The sequence below is a fragment of the Cyprinodon tularosa genome, unplaced genomic scaffold (assembly GCF_016077235.1).
Source record: "Cyprinodon tularosa strain WSP-4 unplaced genomic scaffold, ASM1607723v1 ctg349, whole genome shotgun sequence".
Lineage (NCBI taxonomy): Eukaryota > Metazoa > Chordata > Actinopteri > Cyprinodontiformes > Cyprinodontidae > Cyprinodon > Cyprinodon tularosa.
Genome location: NW_024039062.1, coordinates 207496 through 225250, shown reverse-complemented (window position 1 = coordinate 225250; position 17755 = coordinate 207496). Strand labels below are relative to the sequence as shown.

The 17755-nt window shown below is 35.9% G+C and overlaps 2 protein-coding genes across 2 annotated transcripts in view; both read right to left on the bottom strand.

The window, feature by feature from the left end:
- Positions 1 to 405, bottom strand: part of LOC119789821 (nucleus accumbens-associated protein 2) — a 52351-nt gene extending 51946 nt beyond the window's left edge. The window contains exon 1 of the mRNA XM_038294928.1: positions 131 to 405. The gene's annotated coding sequence lies outside the window, so the exon portion shown is untranslated. The remainder of the gene's footprint in view (positions 1 to 130) is intronic.
- Positions 406 to 4813: 4408 nt separating this feature from the next.
- Positions 4814 to 7226, bottom strand: LOC119789820 (transmembrane protein 250). The gene is made up of 2 exons (XM_038294926.1): positions 7017 to 7226; positions 4814 to 6828 (listed from the first exon to the last, which is right to left on the bottom strand). Exon 2 carries the CDS (start codon positions 6668 to 6670, stop codon positions 6251 to 6253), a length of 420 nt encoding a protein of 139 aa, XP_038150854.1. The 5' UTR covers positions 6671 to 6828; positions 7017 to 7226; the 3' UTR covers positions 4814 to 6250.
- Positions 7227 to 17755: the final 10529 nt, after the last annotated feature.

The following is a 17755-nucleotide window of genomic DNA, read 5'->3' as shown; positions in this document are numbered from 1 at the left end:
GATATGCTGCAGTTCGCAGAATGGGAAATAAAGGTAGAGTACTGAGGGAGTAATGCATGGTAAAACCTATGCGTCATACAAATCAGGCTCTGTATATCACGCCAACAGAGAACGGGGGGGATATATTTACCCGAGAAGGCGCTATTCCATAGAATGAGGCTGTCAGTTGGCGCAGATGTGGCAGGCTGGATCACCTCTAAACTTTGTAGGATTGTCTTCTGTTCTTCTTTTTAAAAAATGAAGCAGGCCCCGGTTTCCCCCCCCCCTCGACTCGTCCGCTGGCTCACTCTATCACTTTTAGTCCTGTCTCCGCTGCTCGTCCCCCCATCTCTCTATCCCACTCTCTCTTTCTCTGCCCGCTCCTGTCCCTTTGCAGGAAGTAAACTGCGGCTCTCACACGAGCAGCGCGCGGACCGAGCGCAGGCTGACATCATGCAGCAGTCCATATAGAGTTCTGCTTAAAGACACAGACATGTTCAAACACATTACTGGAGACGACCTGTCCAACAGTCGCTAAATGAACTGTCACACCATGCACCTTTTCCTTTTCTTTTACACGATTACACGAACTCGGTGCACTCAGTGGGCTTAAAGGTGTAGCCTACTTTTCCCTGCTGTTTATTAGTGGAACAGCTGTAAAACAAGTGTAAGTTGGCTCACACTGTTTTTCTAGCGAGTCTTCTTAGCACACAAATGTCGTTGGTAAGACATAGGAGCATGATGAGGGATCCTGAATTACATTTACATGTGTGGGGATCTCACGTGTCTGTATGAAGACAGCCCAGGATACATAACGCGCATGTGTTGTTCTCCTAAATTACAGGCGCCAACTGCTGGTGGAGTGACCTCAAGTCAACCTTATTTTACATCTATCTATCTATCTATCTATCTATCTATCTATCTATCTATCTATCTATCTATCTATCTATCTATCTATCTATCTATCTATCTATCTATCTATCTATCTATCTATCTATCTATCTATCTATCTATCTATCTATCTATCTATCTATCTATCTATCTATCTATCTATCTATCTATCTATCTATCTATCTATCTATCTATCTATCTATCTATCTATCCACGACATAAAGTATTTTACATATGTATGTATGTATGTATGTATGTACGTACATATGTATGTGTGTCTCTCTATGAAGACAGCCCAGGATACATACAAACATGTGTTGTTACAGGTGCCAATCTATCTGTCTATCTATCTATCTATCTATCTATCTATCTATCTATCTATCTATCTATCTATCTATCTATCTATCTATCTATCTATCTATCTATCTATCTATCTATCTATCTATCTATCTATCTATCTATCTATCTATCTATCCACGACATAAAGTATTTTACATATGTATGTATGTATGTATGTATGTACGTACATATGTATGTGTGTCTCTCTATGAAGACAGCCCAGGATACATACAAACATGTGTTGTTACAGGTGCCAATCTATCTGTCTGTCTGTCTGTAAATCCAGCACATAAAGTATTTTACATAATGTATGTATGTTTGTACGTATGTATGATTCCAGATTCCAGAACAGTTTCTTCCCCGATGCCATTAGACTGCTGAATGTTGTATAAAATGGGGTTATTAAAAAAAAGAGTGCAACTCAGTCGTATGTTTACATTTAACACTGCTGCTCACCTTTTATCACTGCTGCACTTTCAAAAATAAAAATGTCTTGATAGCTGTACTGAAGGAAATTTATTTTTGTAATGAGTGTATGTATGTATGTATGTATGTATGTATGTATGTATGTATGTATGTATGTATGTATGTATGTATGTATGTATGTATGTATGTATGTATGTATGTATGTATGTATGTATGTATGTATGTATGTATGTATGTATGTATGTATGAATAAATTATTTTCACTCAAACAGTTTGCTTCAACTATGAGTTACTGGAACATTGAATTTTCCCTATGGAATTAATAAATTGCTCTTGAATTTGAGTTGAATCTGCATTGAAATATGTGAATGTATGGAGTTCAAATTGAAATAAATAAATAGATAAAATTGCATGATAAAAGTGATTTTTACCTCCTTAATAACAAACTTTGGTAAACTATTTTTTTTGGCATCACATATGTCAATCAGTTTTCATCATTGCAATTTCTTTTTTCACTTTGGTACACACGTGTTTAAAAAAAACATGTTAATGAGTTAGGTTGATTTAAAGTTTAAAGGCCTTGGTCGTTATTGACCAAGTTAAAATAATGTGCATCTATCTCAAACGTCTTTAAAGCAACAGCTCACAAAGTAGAACTATGATCATGTCATTTTACAACTACAACACAGTTGAGTATGAGAATTATGGCTTTACCCTTAGCTGTTGCAATCAGAGGATCTCACGATACATAAGAGATATTTAACTTATGCTGCAGAATTGTCTTTATCTTTGCCTCTCCTTCACCTCTACACTAATAAACAGATAGGAAAAGTAACAGTAGGTTAAGCCTAAGTATTATGAACAAAAATGTTTATTATTGGGTTAACATAAGACTGCTTAGGCTATTTAAACATACAAAGGGATCTTTTATCTTTACCCAAATGGAGCTATAAATGACTAAATGTACTTTTTTTGGTTTTCAAATTTTATAGGAACAATCACTAAATATTTTTACAATTTAAACACATGTATGATGCTGTAAAAATATCCCATGATCTTCGCATGGAAAAAAAGTTCTGATCATGTGTGGTGCACATGTGGTAAACTTGTGATCACATGTGGAACAGGTGACCCACATGTGGGAAATGGGAACCGCATGTGAAAACTTATAACCACATGTGAATTTCATGGAGTTTTACTGTAGTTTTCTTAAAGGTTTTCAAAGTCTTCTCAACTACAGTTTTCTGTCAGTGCAGCCTTATCTAACAGTAGATTATAAAACTTAACTGGCTTGCTATTTAACTTGTAAATAATGTGACAGAGAGAACTATGGCTGTATATTGTCATATTTCTGTTTCTAGTGACTATAAGAAATATAAAAAAACACTGAAAAATATCAGAAATATATGTAAAACAGATATTGCTTTATCAAACATTTTTTTCCTACCCCTGCTTACAGTCTTTAACAGGAGATTTAATTAATATTAACTGCTCGGGTGAATACGTTTATTAAACATAGTTAGAAATAGCACCCTTTCTTCCAGTTAGACTATAATTAGGTATTTATAACTCTGTAAAAGCTTCCTGCAAAAAAGCATAACATATATTTATCAAATAGTTTCCACACAAATCAAATGTCTATTTTACTCTTAAGATAAAAAAAAAAGTGAAGATTTTTCCTAGTTTCCTACTTGGTTTCCATAATGACCGAAAGTGAAAGTTTGAGCAAAGGTGAGAAACCTTGCAATTTGTTTTGTTTTATTTATTTGTGTTTCTTTTTTATCTGAAGACACCTGGAACAGAAGCAAGATCTTATCAAGACAATTACCCATAATGCTTAGTGAATACTTCAGATCCCCAAATATCCCATCCTAGTGTTTTCCTCTGAGCAAATTAGACATTATAACAGGCTTTTCATAATATTTTTTTGTATAGATGAATACATCTCAAAAAGTTGTGCCCTGTTCACGAGGATCCCTTTAAATAATCAAATAAATATATATTTTTTGGATAAACCCTACTTTCATATAGACAAGTTCTGAAAGCCTTAAAGATCCTTTATGCATCACCATCAACAGATTCTAACTTTGATTCGAAAAAGATTTTTAAGAGAGCTCAGAAAACTCCCTCTAACCCATGTCTCCTCATTGTTCTTTATCTGGACCTGGATTTCATACTCATGCTTTTTGAATTTTCCTTGTAAAAATGGATGCCAGTGAAATAATACTTAGTGATAGACTTTATATGTGCTGGAGAGGTTATAGATTTGATTTCTTTACACACATAACATAAAACATTCGTTTTTTTTTATCCTCAGTGCTTCTCAGCAAACTTAGTTTTAAAAAGCTAAACCAGAATTCTGATGAAATATTTGGTAAACAGGGTGAGAAGTTCACCAGTTTACGAGGGGAGAATGCAAATGTTGATCAGTGAGATCTGGTTAGTCATCCCCACTAAGGCAAAAATGTCCGAAGTTTTGAACAAAAAAAAAAAGAAGTTAAAAAGGTCAATGACTTGTCAAAAGAACTTAAAAGCGCACTGTTGCTGTTATAAGACAATCCAACTTCTTTGTGGCGTAAGAGGGTAGTTGGATTGACCCAGACTCAGAATATGAGGCATATGATGTGTTTATCCTGAGCACAAAAGCTTATTGTTACCCTGATTATTCATTTACAGCCCAAGGCTAAACGGGTCTCAAGCATGTCTCAGTCAGCCCACCAGCTAGAGTTAAAAGTTCAAAGCTAAAGTTGGCATTTAAACAATTTCCTACCTATTTTGTCCCAGCTTGATTAACTAATTAGAAGCATTATCTTCATTAAATAAAATGTTAAATGTATTAAAATTAAAACACCTTTTTTAGTTTGGTCAGCTGCCTCAACAGTTCCTACTAGCTTCCTTCATTCCAAGTGTAAATGAGGCTATATAAGGCTGTTGGGAGCCAGCCATATCCTTTGTTATGGTTGGCAGAAACAGAGGTGCCCAGTTGTGGTTGGTGTTTGTGTGCTAGAGGAAGCTAAACAGAGAAGTCTGTCAGAGCGACTCTTAGACCATGTGAAGAGCGACTGATGGAACACTTGACCCAGAGGCGTTTTCATGAACTGTAACACACTCTTATGAAACGGTTTGAGGCGTAATGTCATGGGTGCAGGACTGCATTGTAAACACATCCACTTAGCTATGTAATTTAAATTAGTTTAATAGACCGATTATTTGTTAAAGATATTTAAAAACATCTCAAATCCATTCTTTAAGCCAAACTCTTGCAGCAAAAAACACACATTGGTATTCACATTCATTTCCATACCTAAACATAACTGCATGTTTACTTTAACTTGAAATTAAAATGTTTATTTACAATATGACGTTTCCACATGGCATAAAATAAGGAATCTTATTTGTGTTTGGCTTCTAGAGCAACCCTTGAGTTATGTTGAAATAAAAGGCAAACTAAAATAATACAGTCATTTGTCAACATTTCATGCGACTGTGACATTCACATTTCCTTTTACAGTAATCTATAGATATATAAAACAAACACCCATTTTGTGGAAAGGGGTTAGATGTATGAATTACCAGATTTTGGTCCCTTTTTAAATAATTCCAAGTGCATTGTTTTCAGTATTGGTTTGATATGTTTTCAAATTACTGTACACAAGTATCTTTGTGCCATAAACAACCTAACTTAACATGTACACTGGAACAGATAGGAGTGCTCGGTATATTAGTGGCTGCAGGCAGCAGTTAGAGTAATAGTATGGAGAACCGAAAAGGGTGCATTTTGAAGATTTATTCAGAACAGGCCTTTATAGATTGCATTTTAGCAATCTTAACCAGCAGTTGTGATCGGATTCCAAATTTAATAAAGCATATTTATGCTCCAATTATTAAACAATATTAAATATGCACATCAAATCTCAAAAAGGATGCCTAAATGCCAAGATATAGGCTTTTAAGTTTATGTATTTATTGAGCCAATTTAATTGCCTTAAAAAATACAAATGGAAATTAAACAAACACTCAGTATTATAGGCCTCCTCCAGCTTGTCTGACAGGCAGTGTTTTATGCACCCTTTCCCATTTTATGCTATTGCAGTTTTTTACTGCACCTTTACAGGTTACTATAGGTTTCTTGACACTTCTAAATACTGTATTATCAACCGGGAGGTCTGGTTGGGGTTGACAAGATTTCATAATCTCTCATAGTTCTGATATTAGCTGAAGAAAGTCAAATGAATTAAGATGGAATATGATTTTGACAGAAAGTATATACCACATAAAATTTGGTAGACAATGCTCAGCTACACCGAAAATCAATGGTCTGTTTAAAGGAAATAAAGCAGTGGTATGAAGGGATGGAACAGAAAGAGGTGTAAATTGGCACTGTGATTAGGAATGAGTGGAGGCTAGTGAAATACTAAGGATGTGCAAGACAAATCCAGTTATAAAACAAAACAAAAACTAACTTCTTGTTAAAATTATCTCAAATTTCAGAAGTTAAGCAGCAGTTAAATCTCAGAGAATGCTACAGTGCCATTGGGACTTTTTAGCACCACATACTGCTCCAAGTTACAGTGTGATGTCTTCTCAATATGCCCTTCTGTTTTCATCAGTTCTTTTACATGTCCACAAACACCATAAAGCACCAGCCGAGTCCCCCGACCAGAAACATGGTGATGTGCATGCTGTAAATGATCAGATCATTGAGCACACCAAAGTCCAGGCGCCGGTGCCCAAGCAGAAGCAGGATAACAGAGAGCTTGTACTGCAGCCGGAGGAGGACGCGCACACTGACGTACTGCAGGAAGAAGAGTGCAGAGAGCAGCACCCAAAGCAGGGAGGTCAGCAGGCTGCAGCCAAAGTAGAGGAGGAAGCGCAGGAAGCTGTACATCCAGCGGGAGCGCAGGTAGAGATCAAAGTTGTTGTATTTGGTGCGCACCAGCTTGGTGGTGTGCGCTGAACCGCAGGCAGAGTGCATGCAGGTGGTGTGGGGGCCATGGAAACTGCGCACCCGCCGTGGGATGGGGATCACAGGCATGGAGGGGCTACGGGAGCCCGGGACGCTATGCAGGAGTCACAGGAGGGGAGATGCCGACTAAGGGAGCTGCTTCCAACCCTCAGTCCGACAGAAACAGGCCAGCCTTATGAAAACCATCGGGATTTCAAATTTCCTTTCTGATATGTCGAAAAAAAAGTCTGCAAAAAGCACAAATCATCACCATGTTATCATTTGTGAAAACAACTTCTTACAATTTTACACAAAATATAGACGTATGCAAATAATGCATGCATATACGTGCAAAAAACAGCCAATAATAACATTGATTTAAATAAAGCAAAGCAGACATAGTAGAAAAGATGCAGGAGTGCATGCAGGCTCATACATGAAACAGAACGTCTTCTTCCACGGGAAGGCTGCTGTTTTCGCGGTCGTCCTGGGGGCTGAATCACATTTTGAAAAGTTAAGAGAAACGCCTTAAAAAAATAAATTAAATCAATGTAATTTCTGCTGTGGTTTATGTTTCTTTTTGCGGCTATAGCCTTAGCCAGCGCAGGTTTGAGCCGGTCCTGTCGCAAAATAAACGAGTCATCGTGCTGTGACGTCAGCTTCTATTAAAGGGACAGCGCTAGAATTAAAAAATAAAAATATAAAAAAATAAAATCTTTAATTTGTCTAAAATGTATGTATTAGAATGTAATATTTGTTAAGAAAACACAAAGCTGACCTTTTACAAATTAGAGTTATAGACAGCGACAAAAAGGGGCACCTAACTGGTTACTATGGTGATCACCAACTAAGATTAACATAATAATTTATAGAATAATTGACACCCATCTAGCAAAAATAACTAAGTAAATAAAACAAAGAATAAAACATTTTTTTTATTAACCTCACAATAATATAGCTATAAATAGAATATCTATTACACGTACAAATAAATGTTATCAACTGATTGTGTGCTGGCTGCTACTTATTAAATGCTGCTTTGAGCTTTTCGTGCTGTGCTACAAAAGGGTTTAAAAGTTTTTGTTTTTGTCCAAGTCAGAAACGGGATCATGTGAATGTGTTATGCCAGGAAACAGTGTAATAAACTTAATCTAATAAATGTATATATATATATATATATATATATATATATATATATATATATATATATATATATATATATATATATATATATATATATATATATATATATATATATATATATATATATATATATATATATATATATATATATATATATATATATATATATATATATATATTTTGATGTTTTGTTTGATGTTTGTTTTAGATCATTGTCCGACAGTAAAAACTCTTGATTAGGGAAGTAAAAAAAAAATAGGAATCATCCCGCTACTGTATTAGTTAATTCAGTCTGTAACAACCCCAAAGCAGGATTCTTTACCCTCTGAATCGTTTTTAAGTTTAAAAGCACTGTCTTAACTCCCTCAAGCATCATTTTGTTTCACAGAGGCCACAGAGCTCAATATTTATCTAGTCTGAATAAAACATGTTTCCCTGGAAGGGGGAAACTTACTGGAACCTGCAAATCTCATTGAGGGTTAAAGGAGTTTATTTTGGAGTGGGCACTTCTTTTGATTCATCCTCTCAGTGTACTGCGATGCAGAACTAGCAGTTTCCAGTTCATGAGAGGTTTATGCTATGGGGATTTCTGGACTATCCCTTAATTTTCTTACTGATTTCCTTACATCTAAAAATGTAAATGGAATGAGGGGCTTGGGGAGTGAAATGATTAATAAGCTGGCTAGCTCAAGTGGTAGGTTACCCATTCTGCAATCAGGAGGCCTGGGTTCATATCCCAGCTGGGGGGGATGAGCTGCCAGTCCTTAGGCACGCTAATGCCTGCTTTGGGTAGTAATGGCATAGTTGTTGGTTAGGGTTAGAACTCAGCTCCCAAGACGACCATAAACAGCAGCCTTCCCATGGATGAAGACGTGCTGCTTCATGTATGACCCTGCATGCATTCCTGCATTGTGCTTAGTTAGGGCATTGCAACTGGAATCCAGAGGTTCTGATTGGAATCCAGAGGTTCAGAGTGGCACTGCCACTCTGGGTCCCTGAGCAAAGACCCTGAAACCCCACACTGCTCCCCGGGCGCCACACAATGTCAGCCCACTGCTCCCCAAGGGGATGAGTTAAATAATGCAGAGAGTTCATTTCTTTGCTTTGTTATTCTTGCCTTTTTAAAAGTCAATTTAACATGTGTGCTGTGTGATCATTTTAAACTGAAAACAGGAGTTCTAACAGATCAATAAATACCCCAAAATGTCATTCATAATTTTATGTAAACTGATTCTCACTGCACATGGATTCTCCTTGTGATGTGAAATAAGCATATATTCGTTTTTTGTCAAGATTTAGAGGTTAAAACATTGTAAATAGTAAAGGTCATGTCTATTTAATTACGTACATCTTTGGACTACGCCCGTTGTAGAAAACAGAATATTCAAAGATGGATTTAAATTTCTTAAATGGTTAATGTATTAGTGTTTAACTACGTTACATTAGGTAGTGCCTCTTCTTTTTTAACCTGCATCAGCTGAAATAAAAAGGGGTTGCAAAATAAATCACACTCCAATGCAGTAAAAGGATTCATTGCAGTAGTTCATTGATTTAACTGAACCAGTAAAATGGAGTCCTGTGACCATGCCTGAAGCGGGTTTCGAAGAAAAGACATTGCAAAGGGCATGTGTGAATCACTACTTATGCATCTGTAAACCAACACAAGGTTGCAGAATGTGTGGACTTGTGCATGTCCTCATACTGTGAGTGTGCTTCTCCCTGTATATCATATAACCTCCACTAGTCCGATTTATGAGCTAGAAGAAGGATTACATCTCCACTGGCTGTCAGCAAGCCAGATGGCAGCAGGTGACCATAAGTCAAAGTAAATGCACACACTAAAAAAAAAAAAAAAAAAAAAAGTTTATTACGGTTGTTAATAGTGTGCTGGGTCACATTGGCAAGAATTTAAAGGTGTATTATGCAAAATTAGAAAAACAAACCTCAGAATGTTTAATCAAACACACATAAAGGTGTCACTGAGGCTTGATACATTAATCCATGTTTGCTTCATTAATGGAATTTGCTCCATGATAATTTGAGCCAAGTCAGCTCCGATCATTTAACCTGAATGGCTGTTTTCATCAAGATTGAGTATTTCAGTAAATTTTTTCTTAAAGACTCTTGTCTGAGAGTTGCAATTCGCAACTGGCCTGTCCTGAAACAAACATATGTACATTTCAGATATGTTTTCCCAGTAAACTACCATGGTGTCCATGGTATTGTAAGGTATTACCTGTTGTGTTCATTTTCTAGGGCCTTTGAACAATGCTTACAACTTCTGTCATTTAAATTTGCCATTTTGTATTGCAGATTTCATAAATAAATCTAATATTTGTGTGTATGATATTCCTTTTATAAAGATTTTTTCATAAAACATCTTGTTTCTAGGCGTGTTTGAGCACAGAATTTTCTTCATAAAAGGCCTCAGTCACATTACTCTGATAATCAAGCTTTATATCTGGACATAATTAACACTTCACAGTATAGATTTGAATTCATAATCAGATGATAGCATTATGCACTTGAACCTATAGATAAAGCATTTCCATCACATCTGAACGGTGCTTTATTGGCTACTGTGGAGGCTTTTTGAGTACAGTGAACTCATTGTCATGTTCAACAAACCAGTTTACCATGATTTGAGCTGGGTGCATTTGAGCAGCAGTACAGGTAGGGAAATATTCCCTACCCCATTACAAGAACAGCTTCCTTAAGTGTTAGTAAAATACATAAAGGATCTATACTTTTTTTGTAATTTGCACTGAATTCTGACCCAACAGATTTAATATAGAAGAAAAAGATATTTCCAATTCGTGTCATTCAAATTTAATAAGCCTTTGTAAATTGTTTCCTCTTTTTCCTGGAAGACAGAAGAAGCACTTGGTCTGAAAAAAACTGTTCAAATATAGTTTGGAATGAATTGGTTGTAATGAGGCATTATTAACTCTGTTATTTCACCTCTATCTTGGAACTCCCTTGATAGTTTCTCTCTTGAGACCGCTTTCTATAAACCCAAGAGATGGTTGCATGTGAATATATCAGGAGATCAGCTACTCCTAAACACTGAAACGCAAACCATCAACAGCAAGTTGGTCTTATTTAGATTACCAGAAATGACATAAGACTAACACCTTAAACTATGTGAATAAAAAGCAGTTGCACCAAACAGGAATAGAGCAAATAAGGTTAAAAAGAAGCTTGACTAATCTGTGGGTAATCTTGAGAAAATGTTTACATTGAGCTGAATTTCTATATTGTGTTTATGAATGGAGTTAGAATTTTCTTAAGTAGAAAATCATAAAATAACTTCTTCTAGTCTTTCAAAGTATGTCTGATCTTCTATTAGAAGGTTATTGAATGTTTTATAAATTACAAGGCCACTTAATTTGTTTCTAATGGTTTCTGTAGAATATTGATAGCAGGATAGGAAGTACCTATTTATTCCACTAGAGGGAGGTATTTGTTCAAGGTTTAACTAAAGTCAGCAGTACTTTACAACCCAGTAAAGAGCAGCATGCAACCAAGCCAAATATTTAGGCACCTTTGAACAAACCCCAGCTTCCATATTATTTCCTTCTTTAAATAAGAACAACTTTAGCTTTATTAATGCTCCAAATGGTCTTAAATTGTGCCAAAATCTGACTGCAGCGTCCTTACTCTACATTTTGTTAATAACTGCCTCCATACTGAGGAAGCTCCTCATGTCTCTTAGCATTACTGAGAAAAATGATATCAATAAAGCAGGAGCTGTTAATTTAGGCTTGATTTAAATCTCATAAAATATGTTTGCAGGTTATAATCACGCATCATGGTCACATAAGTTCCTCTTATTTTCTCTTGCATAACAGAACATTGAAAGTCCTGCTTTAAGTTGTTGAAAATAGATTCATTTCTAAGTTTTCTTTGTGGCAGCATAGCCAAATGAGTTTTCTAGATTGAGCAAGATTAAACAGGCAACAAGTCAGAATCCTCTTTCGAACCTTCAGATGCACTTCGGTTAAATCAATTAATTCATTAACTAAGTAGAGGTCACAGCCAATAGCTAAGCTAAGACAAATTAAATCAATTAGTCAGGCTAATAAGATGAGGAAGGCTTTAATTAGTGAAAGTTTAATCAAAGCTGTATGTCAAGATACAGCTCAGTGAAACTTCCACACAAAGTTCGGCTGGGAGTATTGAACTAAACTTTAGGTATAAATAGTTTAATATAACTAGTTTAATATGCTAAAATGTTACATTTATTTAAAAAAAAGAATGTTTGTTGTACATTTGGATATTTATCAGCCTCCGTGGTTAAGTTTTTATCTGTTAAAAAGATCAGTTTGATTCAGAAATTCTTTAAACATAGAGTTAGGAAAGGATAAAGAAAAGAAAAATAAGTATATAATTGAACTAATATCATTTAACTACCATTTCTTTTTCCTTGGCTCTCCCTTTATATGTTAACCTAATTGGGAAAAGAACACAGACCTTTCAAGTACTGTCAACCTTCTGCAGTGCTTTTCTTCTTCTTGCTTTTATCATCAGTTCTTATGTGTCTCTTGGGTGCACACATCTGTGTCTGAATTATATAATCCTGTGAGCCATCTGCTTTCATTAAAATCCAGCTCCTGTTTAACAGCAGACTTACTGTATCTGTCCAGATGTTGCTTTGAACTATTGTATCTCAAAGTTTTGTTTTAATGTTTTGTGAGGCTGCTACAATATGTCCAACATGTTAAAACCGAGCCAAAAACAAGATGGGATATAATAGTTTTTCTTAATAAAAAAAAACAAGCAAGGAACAACACTTTTAGGAAAACTGAATAAAAAGTTTAGAAAATTATAAACTACTTTTCAAGTTCTAATAATATTAATGAAAAAGACTTTTGATCCAGTAAAGCTACCCTCTCATCTTCTCTGTATCTGTCTGTCCTGTTCTCCTCTGTTCTCTGTGCCCGATCAGGCCCGGCTAGTTTTAATTCCTGGCATGAGGAAGCATTACTGGATTGTGGACTAATAGGAAAACATCTGTACAGTAAAGTGAGAGCTGTGAGCACTGGACCTGGAAATGAACAATGGTTTATTGGAGATCATCAGCAGAGCAGAGTGATATTGCGGGAAATGAGTTTTTGTTTCCTTTTTAATATTAAGCAGCAGAAATATCATAAACCTTGACATCATCTGCAAAGTTACAAAGCACATTTCAAAGATTGAAATATACTTTGATTGAAAGATTGAAATGATATAATTTCCTCTCATTATTGGTCTCAAACACTGAGCTCAGCTCTATTGATATGTCTTTTTTGTAAACATTTCCATGAAAAGAAATCCTTGGTTTTATATTTTGCATGTTTTGCATATTGATCGGTTCTGGCTGGTAGTGGTGCATAGGACATTAATATGCACAAATGATTTAGAGGGCAGGGGAGACGGGGTGCAAGCGTGTGTGTGTGTTTGTGTGAGGGGGGGGATTAGGTTTGCTTCAGGAAGGAGGAGGTTTACATCAACAATCCCTGATTTATCTTGGCGAACAGATGGCAGAGAAATGGCTCTGTTTGAAAAAAGATGGGCAGTTTATTTCTGTTGATTTCATTTCAGTTCATTCGCATGAAAAAGAGAGAAAGAAATAATAAATCATTAGCATAGGATCAATGATGAGGATGATGTCACCATGGAATTAAGGTTAGGGTGGTCAATAATGTTGTATATTTAAACAAGAAATGGCTAAGAGCTTGATTTTTCAATATTTCAAGAGCTATATACAGCAGATAGCAGACGGATGCTAAAAATACAGCAGCAAATATAAGTTATCTTTAAGCCCTATAGGCCGAACTGCAAAAAAAGGGAAGATAAACATGATCCCTTCTTTTAAAAAAGCCTTTATTGGCTCAAAAGCTTTTCTTAAATCCATCGTTAGAATAATCACAATGAAGTGAAATCATATGTAATATGGTAAGTTACAAACAGCAAAAAGTGTTGCTACTGTCTGTCTAACCTAAAGCAATTAGGCTTCTCCATTACAAAGATCTTATCAAGGCTGGATCTTTTTTCGTTCCCTGACCCCATTCTTAGCTGTAACTATATGGTGTTTAAAGTTATTCAGTAGGGTGAGGGAAGAGCAAAGGAGGTAGTATTACTTACCCATAAAAGCTGAAACTATGTGGTAGTGGTTGAGGTTGTTAATATTCTTCAATTATAAATGTAAAAGCAAAAGAAAGGGCTTGAATTGGCACAATTGTAATGTGTTGTTCTAGATGTTATATTATGTTATATTATATTGTGCTTAATATATATATTAATTATTATTATTTAATAAAAATACTGAATATATATCAAATATCAAATTTCCTAATACAAATACTTATCCTTACACCAACCACAAAAAAAAAAAATGCATGTTTGTGTCCTTTCAGCTGCTCCCGCTCAGGTGCTCTCTTATTCAGTGGTCGCCACGGCGAGTCAGTTTGACTCACTAACAGACTTGACAACGTTTTTACACCAGATACCCTTCCTGAAACAAACATGTCATCCCCTGCATCTAATGCAATCACTTAAACCATGCTGAGAGGTGCATATCGATATATTCTGTTTAATGCTATATTTAAAGAAAGAAAGAAAGAAAGAAAGAAAGAAACATCAACAAGAAGCATAGAGAGGCATTTCTTATGTACAACATTCCACTATTTATCACGCATCATATTTTACAATAAATTCTCAAAATGTTTTTTTTTTTTTTTTTTTTTTGAAAAAAAATGAAAAATATGAAAAAATAAATAAATAAATAAATAAATAAAACCTGTCTGATCTCTGTTGGAGCATTTTTAGTGTTTCTGTGAAACGTACGGACATATTTTCATAATCTGATGGTCTTAATTGTACACTGCTGTTTTGTATGTGGAATACAATTGATTTTTTTGTTTATTTTAACCCAAGTGTTTCATAAGTGGTTTCATTCTTTGTGAAGAGATCATTAGTTTGTTTTTTCTAGAGTTTTCTTTGTGTTTGTGTAGAGGCCTTGGCTTTTAGCTTTGGGGTTTGTTAGATCTTGTGCTTTGCTTGGGCCCACTGTCTATATTTCCTTTTCATTTAGTCATTTCACCTGAGCTCCTCCATTGGCCCTCACCCAGCTGCTCTGCCTTTCGCTGATTAGTCTCACTTGGTTCTCATGTCACTGATTTCTTCTCCAGCAGTTAAATTTAGTGAATTCCTTCTCTATTCCCTTTGTTGTTTGCTGCCCATCATGATGTTTTATTTGTCTTACCAATGTTTTAGCTTTTTCTGTTGTTCCAATCAGACCCAGAGTGGCAGTCTGTGGGAGTGGGGTTTGATCTCAGAACCTCAGGATTCCAAACTCTATGCCCTAACCACTAGGACACCACTCCCCCATTTAAGTTAATTCTTATTACTACCAAGTTAAATCATTCAGTTGTAATTTAATATATTATCTTAGGACTATGTAATTTACAGTTGACTAGAACTTTTTAAAAATATTTATTTTTTATTCATATTGTTATTTATTGTGAAGTAAAGCTTTACATTGAGTTTATAATTGTTAAATTAGGACATGATTCTTAAAATATTTTGAAGCTTTTGGCCTGATTGTATAAATGTACGCCTTTTCTGTAGATACAGATGAGAGCATTCAGTAATAAACATCACAAATAATGGACACAGTAAGTGATAAGAGTTAGCAATAAACCCCCAAAATGAGTTCAGTTAGTTTTTCTTCTTTTAAGCATATTCACATTACCATAACAATTTCAAAGAATAGCAGGTGCTGTAATTAATGCTTACTACTGGAGGCGATTCTGCTGCCTTGCTCTGCAAGGTTTAATTTAGAAAATTGATATCTAAATTAAGGTATGCTGGAAGACATGTAATGTCATTTTATTAAACAGTTCTTCATTGTTGTCAGGTTTGGTTGCTGTTTGTTGAGGACCAAGATGCAGAGATGATTTCTTGGAGATTTAGTGAAAATGTTGATAGTACAAAAGTAAAATAATCCAGCAACAACAGGCAAGGAACTCAGGAATCAAAACCTAAGAGGCACTCACAGACACTAACAAGGAATAAAGTAATGAAGAGAATCCAGCAAAGAGGAACTGCACAGGAGGTGAGTATATATGGGAGAACAAAGAATGGACAGATCAGCTGGAGGGAAAGGCTACGGGGAAAAGCTAGGGGAAAGGAGACTGGAACAAGGGGGCAACAGAAAGTAACTCAAAAAATACAACACTGCTTAAATATAACACAAAATGGAAAAGAAACCAATGATAAAGAAAACACAGAATTACATAAATCAAAGTGTGACTGAAAACTCAAGAAGAAACTTAAACAGAGCCAAAGAGTCCAGAAAGGGCAGAATCAGAGACCTCCACATAATCTTAAGTTCAACAGAGAAAATTTGTTGGTATAACAGACAAAATGAAAAAGAATGGACACACAGCTCAGAAGCAACCTCCACATTCAACACTCCTGCCAAGAAGCAGCATGAGTGCATGGAAGACCAGCCCTTATGTAAACTAATGTCAATTAGAAATCCATACACTATCATTATATTGAACAAGTGGAAACATGATACAGTGACCACTCACTGGATCAAATCAATGCAGCTGCCACTTCCACTATATGCACGTACCCACACCCCGTTCAACATTTTTACTATACAATTGATTTATGGAGATTCAGCCCTCACAGACGTATTGATTGGAATCACACTGGGTGGAACATGGCGATTCTGCATTTTCATGATTTGTATAAATAAGTAGATCTGAATAAATATTTTGCATTCAAGACAAAGTCTAAAATTGCAAACTGAAAAACAAAAAAGAGACACATATAGCTTTTTCAACATGGAAGAGATACAGAGATAAAGGTCAAGGCTAATGAGAGTTCTGAAGTTATGAGGCTGCCACTGCAGAGAAATTAACATTGGTTAGAAACCAGGGAAATGAGATTGTGAATGTGTTTATGAACACAGAGTGGTGCAATAGAAAGGATCCTAGCAAAATAAAGCTAGGACCACCAGCAGCCATTAGCCTGATTGGCCTGGGAGGTCAGCAGAGGTCAATTGACGGGTCAGTGGTGTTGTCGATTTGATGACCTAACCGCTCTGGCTTTGATAACAGAGGCCTGGATGCTGGACACACTCATCCTCCCTCCCTTCATCTGAGTTATTGTGCATGTCAAGAATGCGATACATTAACACAGAAAAATCTATCAGATCACTTAAACTGATTTATGTCTAGACTGCACTGCCCTGTCAACCCTCTTGACCAGCTCATGTGAACATTTTAAAGCAGGACGATTTATGCTGCAGATTATTTCTCTGTGTTAAAATATGACTGCATGCTGAATGAGTCAGTTCTTCTAACTCAGCTCAGCCTCAAGGTTTTAAACATGGCTTGCTCTGTTTCCTGATTAAAAACACAGTTCTTACTCTCTATTGTTGTGTTTTCCCCATTGTGTTGAAAAGGAAGACCTACTTGTGAGCTGAACCAAAACGGGGCCTAGATTACAAAGACTGAGATAAAAGCATTGGTTTTCTCAACCAGTGTCTTTACTCTGTAACAAATAGCTAGATGAGCTCTGTATTCTTACCTGTGTCCCGTTAATGATGCATAAAGTACAAAAGTACCCCAGCTCACATACCAGTCATCTGTAAACCTTCTCAGCCACAAAAAACGACATGCTTCAACATTTTCCACAGTGATATAGTCCCTGGATCAGCAGAAAAAGAGGTCAGTTTCCATCATGTACATTGGAGAGGCTGGTAAAGATGCCAAAAAACAACTTTTAACTTACAACTAAGGTTGTCCTTTCCAGCCAAAAATGTTCCCGATGAGTCTGCTGTGAAATTATGAATATAGGGTTCTGTTATACTGTGGGTCTCTGTCTCTTCCAAAGGCTTTGTGAATCTGTAGGAAAGTTGAAATTAAAATTTAGTTGTCTGTGGTTAAAAAAGAAAATGTCACCAGACACAGCATAAACTTTCTTCCATGGCCATATTAGCCCTCTCTAGTCTAAATCTCATAAAAATCCTACGGC